Source organism: Physeter macrocephalus, chromosome 11 (genome assembly GCF_002837175.3).
Source record: "Physeter macrocephalus isolate SW-GA chromosome 11, ASM283717v5, whole genome shotgun sequence".
Taxonomy (NCBI): Eukaryota; Metazoa; Chordata; class Mammalia; order Artiodactyla; family Physeteridae; genus Physeter; species Physeter macrocephalus.
In genome coordinates this window covers 94,996,920-95,009,956 of record NC_041224.1, presented here as the reverse complement: position 1 = coordinate 95,009,956, position 13,037 = coordinate 94,996,920, and the positions used below count along the sequence as shown (strand labels likewise).

The 13,037-nt window shown below is 39.3% G+C and overlaps 1 protein-coding gene across 1 annotated transcript in view; it reads left to right on the top strand.

Moving 5' to 3' along the window:
* PDIA3 (protein disulfide isomerase family A member 3) overlaps window positions 1-13,037 on the top strand; it is a 26,460-nt gene that overhangs the window by 5,050 nt on the left and 8,373 nt on the right. The window contains exons 2-5 of the mRNA XM_007114221.4: window positions 1,712-1,790; window positions 3,100-3,217; window positions 8,050-8,157; window positions 9,560-9,689. Of these exons, the coding sequence (XP_007114283.1) occupies window positions 1,712-1,790; window positions 3,100-3,217; window positions 8,050-8,157; window positions 9,560-9,689 (435 nt within the window). The remainder of the gene's footprint in view (window positions 1-1,711; window positions 1,791-3,099; window positions 3,218-8,049; window positions 8,158-9,559; window positions 9,690-13,037) is intronic.

The following is a 13,037-nucleotide window of genomic DNA, read 5'->3' as shown; positions in this document are numbered from 1 at the left end:
GAACCCGTGTCCCCTGCATCGGCAGGTGGACTCTCAACCACTGCACCACCAGGGAAGCCCCTCTAATGATTATTTTTGAATAGGACTTCTAAAGACCTTGAAGAATATAAATTCTTAGAATTATTTGTTTTAAACAAGTTTTGGGGGCAGAATGTTTCCAAGTTCCTTATCCATCCATTACTTAATAAAATAAATTTTGAGACTTTGGCTATGAAATGTCAGCCCAAATTTCTTCTGTGTTTCTTTCCTTCCTTCTGTTTTCTAATTCTATATTTGCTGTCTTTGGGGAGGTCACAGAACTACTCACGTTCTCCCAGTGATCCCTCTGCAAGTCGTTGGCTTTTGAAGAGATGATACATAGCTGGTGCTAGTTGTGTACTGATAAGCCCCTACCCACATATTATGTACAGTGTGCCTGTGGGACTGTTAGGGCTTTCTGGGCAGAGGAGCAGGTGTTTATGATGGCCCTCTGGGAAAATATTCTAATTGACATAATGCTTTATCTTTTTTTTTTTCATAATGCTTTATCTTCATCAGTAGTTATAGTCAGGTGAACTCTGTAGCTGTAAAAATCAAGCTTGCTGTCTTAAATATGTCATTCTCACGCTATGTTGAAACTCAGCTGAGAAGGAAAAAAGCCTCCATCGAGCTGCTAAAGTATATCAAATGAGCACCTTTTGGGCCTTATTCGACTAACCCCCCTCAAACTGGGTTTCTGGTCAAAGAGTCATATTCAAGGAATGGAGAAACAGTACTTGATCGTGACTCTTAAAGAGTTAATATCATACTTGGGACCTTATAAGGTTTCAACCACTATATTTTTAAGAACCACAGTGCTGGTTTTCTAAGGAAAAATACGTACCTTCCTTTAGGAAATGCTACCAGGAATGGGATTATTGCTGTCTTGCCCTTTATTTTATCCTCATTAATTGGTCAAAAGGGCTTGAGCCCTTTCCCTCTTTAATGTGGTTTATACTTCTGACTACAGTTTTCAGGGCTCAATTGTACTTTTTAAATCTTTTTTTTAAATTGAAATATAGTTAATATACAATGCTGTGTTAGTTTCAGGTGTACAGCAAAGTGATTCAGTTATACATGTATATATCCTTTTTCAGATTCTTTTCCAGTATAGGTTATTACAGGATAGTGAATATAGTTCCCTGTGCTAGGTCCTTGTTTATTTTATATATAGTAATGTGTATATGTTAATCCCAGACTCCTAATTTACCCCCGCCATCGCCACCCCATTGCACTTTTTTTTTTTTTTTGCGGGCCTCTCACTGTTGTGGCCTCTCCCGTTGTGGAGCACAGGCTCCAGACGTGCAGGCTCAGCGGCCATGGCTCACGGGCCCAGCCGCTCCGCGACATGGGGAATCTTCCGAGACCGGGGCACGAACCCGCATCCCCTGCATCGGCAGGCGGATTCTCAACCACTGCGCCACCAGGGAAGCCGCAGCCCATTGCACTTTTGAGAAGATAGATGCTGCTCTGGACTGACCCAGTCCTATAGAGTCGACCTCAGGCTAGAGAAGGGAGCTTTACCTCTGAGAGCTCTGGTTTACCTTATCAGTACTGGATGTTGTTCAGGTGATGTTTTTGCTTTTGGAAGCAGCTACTAGTCAAAAGTAGTATTATAATTTGAGATTCTTCCCAGAGAAACAAAATTAACAAACTTATATATTTGCCTTTTTTCTTTAATATATCTGTATAGGTGCGGACACTGCAAAAAGCTTGCCCCAGAATATGAAGCTGCAGCTACCAGATTAAAAGGAATAGTCCCATTAGCAAAGGTGAGTATAGGTGGATTCTTCATTGAAGGTAATGAGGTATTTTAAATAGTAGTTGGTAAAAATTAACATTGATTTTCTTTATTCTTACGGTGCTAAGAAGAAGAGGGAACACTAGTTTCTGGGAAAATACACAGCTGACTTGTATTAATTACGGTTTCAAAAGATTACAAGTAGTGAAACTAAGGGAAATGCTGGCATAAGAAAGAAGTAAAATACATGGTAGATAAAAATTAAGGGGCAAACATGGAAAGTAAAATTACAATAGTCAAGTTTAGAGGAAAATTATCAATGAGTAAATGAGTTCCCTAAATTACCATACGCTATTCACAATGATGGGAATAGAAAGATGACAAGAGGATGCTGATAAGTATTAACTAACTGGTCATCTGTAAACTTAGTATTTGCTTTTATAGTCAAACTAACGCTTCCAGAATTGTATGTAGTAAGCCCCTAGTTGCTCCGGTCTAAAAGTTCACATCTCAGCCAGCCTCAGATAAATAGTTCATACATACATAGGATTGTTTTTGAAAACTATTTTTAATCCTGATGTTCTGTGGCAGCTTGCCATAGAAAAAAAGAGTTCAGTCATGATTTTGTTCCTGCTTCATGTAGCTATAGTCTGTGTTACTATAGGTGCATTACTTTTCTGAACTTTAGTTTATGTTAAGGCATTGGGATCATACCTCAGAATCTTATGAAGATTAATGAGATAATACATGCAAAGTGCTGATGGCATTACTTAGTTTGGAATAAGTGGCTAAATAGATGGAAGTTGTTTTTCTTCTTCCTGATAGGTCGCACTAGATCTGTCTTGTTATAGTTTAACCCAGATTCAGACTAGCTCAGGGAGAATGTTTAAGTATCAGTACCTTTGCAAATAACCATAGGTGACTTGCCAAATCAAATCATACCCCAACTCACCTAAGAGGTATATATCAATACATCTCACTGATGATAATCATTATCAAAGTAAGCCACTATTACTAATTTAAGTGATTTATCCTTTGCATATTCTGAGGGGCAGGAAAAAGGTAGAGAACACTGCTTTAGACAATAGAGACTCTAAGGGCAGAATTTAAATAGTCATTTGTGTATTTTTGTATGAGGCCCAGGAATCTAAATTTTAGAGTTCCTTAGGTGGTTCTGAGGTAGCCAGCCAAGCACCAGTCTGCCTTTAAAATCTAATATTCTGTAGGGTGTGTCAAAAATTGCTTGATATTTTGATTTGACCACTCAATATTTTGGGAATATAGGAAGAGCCTGCAGCAGGCTTTTGGATAACAAGTGGTTCATGTATTTTAATCTTTAGGTTGATTGTACTGCCAACACAAACACCTGTAATAAGTATGGAGTGAGTGGATATCCAACCCTGAAGATATTTAGAGATGGTGAAGAAGCAGGTGCTTATGATGGGCCTAGGACTGCTGGTAAGGATCCTGGATTACATTCTGGAAACTGGATTTGTTTAAGTACCCTGTTCTTTGTAGTGGGAACATGACATTTTCTATACAAGATACTTTAAGTCTTAAAAATTCCTCACCTAAGATGTCAGTTTGGAAGCTAACAAAAGACTTCCCTAACTGAACAGATGATGTAAGTAATATAGAAAATACTTGAACTTGATTTATAAGGTTTACTAGGCATTTTTTTGTTTGACAAATACTTATTCAATACTTACTCTGTGCCAGATATTCCAGATATACTAGGTGCCCAGAATTTATTGATAAATAAAACAGACAAGGTTCCCACTCTTGTGATGCTTACATTCTGGGAGATGAAGAGAAGAAGGCAACACACAAGTTTAAAAACATATATAGAGGGCTTCCCTGGTGGCGCAGTGGTTGGGAGTCCGCCTGCCGATGCAGGGGACACGGGTTCTGTGCCCTGGTCCGGGAGGATCCCACATGCCGTGGAGCGGCTGGGCCCATGAGCCATGGCCGCTGAGCCTGCGCGTTCGGAGCCTGTGCTCCGCAACGGGAGAGGCCACAGCAGCGAGAGGCCTGCATACCGCAAAAAAATAAAAAAATAAAAATTAAAAAAAAAAAAAGTATATATAGATAACCACCTCACATCCATTAGGATGACTACTATAAAGAACAAAAAGAAAAGAAAAGAACAAGTGTTGGCAAGGATGTGGAGAAATTGGAACCCTTCTGCACTGTTGTGGACTTACATAAAATGGTGCATGCAGCTGCTATGGAAAACAGAATGGTGGATCCTAAAAAAACAAAAATAGAATTAATGTATGATCCACTAATTCCACTTCTGGGTATATACCTAAAAGAATTAAAAGCAGAGTCTGGAAGAGATTTTGTATACCCATGTTTATAGCTGCATTATTGACAATAGCAAAAAGGTGGAAGCAGCCCAAGTGTCCCATCAGTGGATGAATGAATATACAAAATGTAGTATATTAATAATAATTATATGTAAATTGTATATAATACAGTGGAATATTATTCAGCCTTAAAGAGGAAGTTCTCATGTGCTACAACATAGGTGAACCTTGAAGACATGCTAAGTGAGACAAGCCAGTACAAAAAGACAAATACTGTGTCATTCCACTTATATGAGATTCCTAGTCAGTTTCACAGAGACAGAAGTAGAATGTGGTTCCCAAGGGCTGTGGGGAGTTGCTTAATGAATAGAGTTTCAGTTTTGCAAAATGAAAACAGTACTGGAGATTGGTTGTACAACAGTGTGAATGTACTTAATGCCACAGAAATGTATACTTTAAAATGGTTAAGATGGTAAATTTTATGTATATTTTACCACAATTAAAACTTTTTTAATGTCAATAATATATGTGGATAAGATAAATTCAGTTAGTGATAAGAGCATTAAAGGAGAAAAATAAAACTGATGTGATAGTGATTGGGGTTGGGAGTACCACATTATGAGTGATCAGGGAAGTAACCTTTGAGCTGAGACCTGAATGATAGGAAGGAGCTAACCATGAGAAGATGTGGACCAGAGCTTTCCAGGCAGAGGGAAAACAGGTACAAAAAGGCCCTAAAGCATAACTGAGCTTGATATGTTCAAGGGACAGAAAGACCTTGTGGATGGAATATAATTAGCAAGGATGACAGGTGAAGTTTGGGAGGTAAGTGGGCTGGCCCTGTACGTAGGGCCCATAATTAATGAGAAAGTATGTTTTGGACAGTTTTATCTTGAGTCTATCAAATAATTAGGCACATTTTACCTTTTTATGATGAAAAGTTGAGAGGAAAGGGGTTCGTTCAGTTTGGGCATTTTAGGTGATGTGGAATTTTTTCAGCATGTATGATTGTTACTCGTATACAAAGCTGTACATGAGATGGCCCCTGTCTAACTCGTAAGACTATTAAGACTTAAAACTATTTCACTTTAGGACCTTTGCCCTAGCTGTGTCCACAGCCTGAAATGATCTTCCCCCATGTTTGCATGGCTTGCTCCTTTTTTTCATTCAGATCCTGGCTTAAATTTCACCTCCCAGGGAATTCCCTGGCGGTCCAGTGGTTAGGACTCGGCGCTTCACTGCAGTGACCCGGGTTCGATCCCTGGTCATGCAGCTAAGATCACACAAGCTGCGTGGCACGCCCCACCCCCCCCAAAAAAAATTCTTCCAGATGCTTTCCCAGGCCACCAAACATAAGGTAGCCACCCAGTCATACTCTTACCATCCTCTTAATTCTCTGCATAGCACTGGTTACTATCTGATATTTTAAATTGTTTACTTATTTGAAGATTTATTGTATTATTTATTTGGGGATTTATTTGGAGATTTACTTATATTGTAAGCTCCAGGAGATCAGAGACCTTGTTTGGTTTATTTATTACTCTATCCCCAGTACCTAGGTTCTCCACATGTAGTAGATAATAACTCTTCAATGCATGAATAAGTATTTTGGCCCAACTGAGGTCATTTAGCCAACACTCAAAATTTGATATATCTAAAAACAAAAGGTAAAATCTTCATTTTTTTTTTTTTTCCTGATCTTAAAAGCATTAATGAACACATGTTACGATTCAGATTTTATTAGCTCAGGGTAGAGTTAGCAGTTAGAATTATTGATATGTTTTTCTCTGGACTTAACATCTAAACTATATTGTATGTGAACCCAACCAGACTGCTGCTAGTCAGATAATCTCACTTGGGCTGTACATAGATTTCTTAAACTCAAGTATTTCTCAGCATCTGACTAGGTGATCAGATGTTTGGCTACTTAAGATGGATTATTTTATTCATGTATTCTAAGAACTATGCTGTTTGCCTTCCTGCTTCAACTGGTTACTCAGCACTCCCATTATACCTTCCAGAGAATTTTAAATACTCAGGGAGAAAAGTAACACTTTTCATCATAGCCTTGAGGTAAAGTTCTTTATAATAATTTATATTGTGATATAGTAATTACAATCCCCTTGCAGGCCAAAAAATTCATATCCGATTTCAGTTTACCTGTTGACACAACCCCTCCTCTGTGAGGAGTTGAGGAAAACATTTAAGAGGAAAAAAATCATGAATGGAGAGAGAAGGAAAGAAAAACCTCTAAAAGAAGCAAAATAGACTCAATCATGTTGAAAGAGTTAAACAGTATTCTGTCTCAGTCGGTCAGCAAATCCTTAGAGTTCTCAGAAGAGAAAGGGGTGGGAGAGGTGCTACAGAGGAGTAGCACGGAACCCAGAAGAAAATAGAATAATGGTCTGTCAACTAGACTTAAAGGGTAAAAGATTTTTTGTGTTTTTGTGTGTGATTATTATTTTTAAACAGTTTTACTTACCTAGCCCATTTCACCTAAAATAGGAAAATGTGATTTGGGTGGATCCGGTTCATGGCATAGTTTGACCTATATGTAGTTAAACCCTGAAACAAGATAGCCAAGGCACTGCATTTTCTACTTTTAAAATGCAAGGCTACATGTGACTGTGCCACTTAAGAATAAAGGATTTGTTTGTTTAATTCATTTGCAAAATGGGTATTTTTTGAACTTGTTATGTGTTAGGTATTATTCTTAGAGTTAAGTATGTATCAGCAAAACAGACAAAAATAAATAAGGATAGAGTATTAGATGGGTGAAATGCGCTGTAAGAAAGATAAAGCAGGTGATAACAGAGTGTTGGGGGTTGAATAGGTTTTAGTTTACAGGGAATGGTTAGGGAAGGCTTCCTTGAGAAGATGACTTTTTAAAAAAATTTGTTTTTATGTATTATTTTTGGCTGCGTTTAGTCTTTGTTGCTGCGCGCGGGCTTTCTTTAGTTGCAACGAGCGGGGGCTACTCTTCGTTGCCGTGTGCAGGCTTCTCATTGCGGTGGCTTCTTTTGTTGCGGAGCACGGGCTCTAGGCGCATGTGCTTCAGTAATTGGCATGTGGGCTCAGTTGTTGTGGCTCGCGGGCTCCAGAGCACAGGGTCAGTAGTTGTGGCTCACGGGCGTAGTTGCTCTGTGGCATGTGAGATCTTCCCGGACCAGGGCTCAAACCTGTGTCCCCTGCATTGGCAGGCTGATTCTTAACCACTGAGCCACCAGGGAGGTCCCGAGAAGATGACATTTTGAGTTAAGACCTAAAAGAGGAGGTGAGGAAGGAAGCCAGGTGGATATCTGGGGAAAGATTGTTCTAGGCAGAGAACAACATGCACAAAGGTATTATCTGTATTGTTATAAACACTTTAATACATCACTGGCTGGGATATGAGTAAGTACCGTCTCTTTGGGGGGGCAGTTAAACAGTTATAAATGCATGTACTCTTTGACCCAGTGAATCCACTTTTAGGAAATTACCCTACAGATACACTCAGTCATGTGCAAAATGACCCTAGTACAAGGTTGTTTATTGCAGAATCATTTACAGCAGCAAGAAATTGGAAACAAATGTTCATCAGTTGTGGCTGGTTAAATAAATTATGGGACATCCATACAATGAAACACTGTGTGGCTATAAAGAAGATGGAGGTAGCTCATTATGTATATTGACATAAATTATCTCTAAGCTGTGTTAAATGACAAAAACAAAATACAGAACAGCATATGTGTGTGCTGCCATTTGAGAAGAAAAGAAAAGAATAAATATGTAATTGCTTGTTTGTGAATAATATGTCTGGAAGGATATACAAAAAACTGAAATGTTATCCTACAGGGAAGAAACTGGGTCACAAGGAAAAGGATTGGAAGAAAACTTCATTGTATATGCTTTTGAACTTTTTAAACTTTAAATCATGTGAATGATTACCTTTTCAAAAATTATAAATTTGTGTTGCTATAATCTTTCATTTTGTCTTTTAAGATGGAATTGTCAGCCACCTGAAGAAGCAGGCTGGACCAGCTTCAGTTTATCTCAGGACTGAGGAAGAATTTGAAAAGTTCATTAGTGATAAAGATGCTTCTGTGGTGGGTGAGTAGCAAATTTGATTATGCCACAAAATCATCAACATGGTTTCAAAAGCCCTGTATGTCTGAGTAAACAATTAAGTTAAAACTGTTTAGGAAACCTTGGGGGCAGCTGAAAAGACAACTCGCAAAATTAGGTCAGCATTACTATAATGTGGAAAAAAATTGGTGTTTTATTTGAGTGGCCTGGTGTTCTTTCAGGTGTAAAGATTTAATGTCAATTAAAGAAAATAGGAATAGCTTCAGTTTTTCCTATCACTTCTTAAACTCCTGAGATTTAACTCAAATAATAGGGTACTTAAAGCTGAAAATGTGGTTTTAAGGTGGGAGGATATAAATAAATGATAAACCTCTGTGTCTGCTGTTTTCATAGTTGTAGGGGAATTTACAATTTAAGATCAAATTGCTAGGATTTGTGTATGTTTTTACAGCAATCTTTGCTTTCTTGGGTGTTGCAATATCTCATTTTTAAAATAACGAGCCAATTAAACACATTCTACATCTTGAGTGTTTTTTGTTTTGTTTTAAATGTAACGTATAATAAATTTGACAGAAAAACAAATTTAAACATACAAGCGTGTGTTCTCTTAATCTCCTAATTACTGTAATAAAACTGACTTTCTGGCAGTAGAGGATGGTTTATCATTAAAGTTTGACTAAAAGTCACTTCTTGGGCTTCCCTGGTGGCGCAGTGGTTGCGCGTCCACCTGCCGATGCAGGGGAACCGGGTTCGCGCCCCGGTCTGGGAAGATCCCACATGCCGTGGAGCGGCTGGGCCCGTGAGCCATGGCCACTGAGCCTGCGCGTCCGGAGCCTGTGCCCCGCAACGGGAGAGGCCACAACAGAGGGAGGCCCCGCATACCCCCCAAAAAAAAAAATAAAATAAAAGTCACTTCTTATCTGGATATTGATTCTGTATATTTTACAAGGAGTTAACCATAAGTAGACATTTAATAAACACTGAGGTTTCGGGCACTTGACTAGATTTGAAGTTCTAAAGACAAATGACATAGAAAAAAATATGGTGCATTAATTTACAGCTTATTTTGACATACTACCTTATTTAATCCTCTGACACCTGAAATAGTCCCTGAGACTCTAAGGAGTTAGGCAATTTGCTCAAATTTTTCAACTGAAAAACTAGAATTAAGACTTGAACCCTGACAAATTCTCTCCCTTGGCTTCCTCAGAAAAGTTTTTTTTTAAGGGTAGAGAAAGAATTCTTATCCTAAATATTTCATCAGATATCCTCAGTACTCATGGCAAAGCAGACCCAATCCTCCTATCTATCTTGCTTTGCTTATCCATAATAAGATAATGACTTTGAAAAAATAGAAGAATTTTAAAGTTTTGAATATGTCTCAGCACTTACTGTTTCTTCCTTGTGTTTGACATTTTCTATATAGGTTTTTTCAAGGATTTATTCAGTGATGCTCACTCTGAGTTTCTAAAAGCAGCCAGCAACTTGAGGGATAACTACCGATTTGCACACACCAATGTTGAGTCTCTGGTGAACAAGTATGATGATGATGGAGAGTAAGTAACTGAGTTTAAATGCCCTTGTAAATGTGCACCTTGACCAAGTGCTATTGTGTGAACTGGTGGTTTTTAAGCCTAGTTTTTCCAAAAGCTTTATTGAGCACATACTAGGCAGTAAGCTAAGTTCTGGAAACTGTTGCTGCCTTTGAGGGGCATCTAGTAATGGGAGACAGTGAGTATATTTAAAAATACAAGTATAAGTGAGCATTATATGTGTTCTGGTAGAAATTAGGCAGAGGTATATCTTGAAAGATAAGTTTTTCCAGGCAGGTTATGGTGGGGGATAAAGATTATTCCAGATAGAGCAGCAGGAGAGAGGGCCCCGAGATGTGAAACAACCTAAGCGTGTTGGGACCTGTAGTACTGCTGGAGTATTGTTCGTGGATGAGGTCATAGTGAAAGGTAAGCTTGGAGAGGTAAGCCGAGACCAAATTATAGAAAACCTTAAGTGCCATACAGAAAAATTTAGATTTTATCTTTTAGACATTTGAGAGCCATTGAAAAACTTTGAGCTAGACAGTAATGTGATTAATTTTGTGTTTTCAGAGGAAAAGACACTGGCACCCATATAGTGGTGGTTTGAAAGGGGGGAGGGATGGCAAGGCAGTCAAGAGAGTCTAAACTAAGGGTGACATCTGAGAATCTAAATTAAGGCAGTATTTGGGGCAATGAAGAAGAAGGAGTGTGTATAAAAAATGTAGACAATAGGATTTGGCCCCTAGCCAGGTGTGAAAAGGGGCAGATCTACAGTAAGTCTAGGTTTCTAAAGACTTGGATAACTGGGCCAATCATCATCAAGCTATGAAGAAGACGAAGAGAAACAAATTTGGGGGGAATGATGATGAGTTCTACTTTGGCACAGTGAATTTGAGTAGTTTTGAGACATCCAGGTGGTGAAGACCCATTGGACAATTGGATAAATGAGACTAAAATTCAGGAAAAGTTCTCAACTGAGATAAAAGATTTATAGGTCAACCACATGTAAGTGGTTATTGAAACCATGGGACTAGATGAGATCACTCACGGTGAGCATATAGAGTAAAAAGAAAAGCATGACAAGGATTAGTGTTATTTATTTATATTTAACAAAATATGCAGTGTTTACTATGTGCCGTGTACTGTTAACTCTTTTAATCCTCTTAACAAATAGTTGAGACAGAGCTGTCATTATCTCCATTTTACAGAGGAGAAAGCATACAAAGAGGTTAAGCTTCACATGCCGTAAATGGCAGAACCGGGATTGAACCTTTGCAGCTAGAAGGTCTAGCTGCAAAGTTGTTGGGCTTAACCATGAGGCTCTACTGCCTTTTAGATTAAGAGACACCAGGTCTATAAATGATGTGGAGCCACTTGTGGCTCATTAAGCACACCACATATCAGCCTGTTACCCTTAGATTTGTTCACTGTGTCTGCCTCTCACACTTGCCATCAAAAGTGGCCTATTAGCGGGACTTCCCTGGTGGTCCAGTGGCTAAGACTCTGCCCTCCCAATGCAGGGGGCCTGGGTTTGATCCCTGGTCGGGGAACTAGGTCCCACATGCCACAACGAAGATCCCGCGTGCTACAACTAAGACCCGGGGCAGCCAAGTAAATAAATAAATAATTTTTTTTTTTTTTAAAGGAAAAAAAAATTGGCCTATCAGCCTCTGATCAGAAGTCTTATTTAGAAGACCTTATATGAAGGGTGTCTTAGTTCTTCATGTGTACCCCAATGCCATAACATCATTAAAGATCACATTTAGAACTGATCTCAATTTTTGACAATAACTGCTCTGAAATTGGTAACTATGCTTTTAAAAAAAATCTGAGACATATTCACTTTCTTGGTTGCCCAGCATTAGGTCCCTTTTTGCTATGTAGTTTCCCTGTAAACTATGAAAATGCCTGTGTTTTAACTGACATACAGTTAGTGGTTAACATTGGAAGAGTTGAGAGAGGGATATAAGGACTTAAAGGTGCTGACACCTAGCCCAAAACAGTGATAAAATTGTATACAGGTGTGTATAGTGTGGGGAGGAGGAATGAATGAAAGAGAAGCAAGAGGCAAGATATTGATAGTTAGAATAGTGATATTTTCTGGGAACGCTTGTACTAGATATAAACCTGTGACTCAGAACCAAATTGGGGTTCAGTTTTAGCTGAACAAAGGTTAGAAAGTAAAAAAGGGCGCTTCCCTGGTGGCACAGCGGTTATGAATCTGGCTGCCACTGTAGAGGACACAGGTTCAAGCCCTGGTCCGGGAAGATCCCACATGCCGCGGAGCAACTAAGGCCATGCGCCACAACTACTGAGCCCGCACTCTAGGGGCCACGAGCCACAACTACTGAGCCCACATGCCTAGAGCCCGAGCTCCTCAACAAGAGAAGCCAACGCAATGAGAAGCCTGCGCATCTCAACGAAGGGTAGCCCCTGCTTGCCACAACTAGAGAAAGCCTGCACACAGCAACAAAGACCCAACGCAGCCAAAAATAAATACATAAATTTATTAAAAGAAAAAAAAGTAAAGAAGGAATTTCTCTCAAGTGTTCAGGTGGAATGAGGAAAGCTTGGTTTAGGGAGAGAGGCAACGTAGTAACAGCAAGAGAAAACTTTGTAAACTGTTTATTCATATAGAGAAATCTAGAACAAAAAATTTTTTAATGGACTCAAGCTAAACATTATCTATAATCATATACCTACCTATAGAATTTTTATAGCTGGGAGGAATCTTAAATATATTTTCTCTAATGAAGTAATTTTCTTACTGTATGGGAGAGTTGAATTTTCAAGGAGACTGGCAGGGCAAGGTACCTTCCAATAAGAGCAAGTTCTGCTTTATTTTATTGTACATATTGGGGCTTTGGGGTAAGTTGGGTTCTGTTTTTTATTGTTTTTAAAGGTTTGCAAATTAATTATCTACTCTAACCCCCTTTTGTACTGATGTAAAAGCTGAAGCCCAGAAGAATTAAATTGATACCTGGCCCAAGGTCTTTGAAGTTAGTGGTGGAGCAAGAATTAGAACCAAGGTATTCTAACTTTGCCACCCAGGTTTATTAAATCATCATACCCAATTATTGCACTTGAAATTAAGGTGGTTAGCTCCTTACCGTTGATGAGAAGGTCATGTTGCCAAGGCTGTGGTCCCAGAAAAGAGTCCTTATGTGCTTAAATGGTGATAGTAGAAGTGGCAGCAACCATAGATAGTCTGAGCTTTAAATAAAAGGTGGGAGGGCTTCCCTGGTGGCACAGTGGTTGAGAGTCCGCCTGCTGATGCAGGGGTTACGGGTTCGTGCCCCGGTCTGGGAGGATCCCACGTGCCGCGGAGCGGCTGGGCCCGTGAGCCATGGCCGCTGAGCCCGCGCGTCC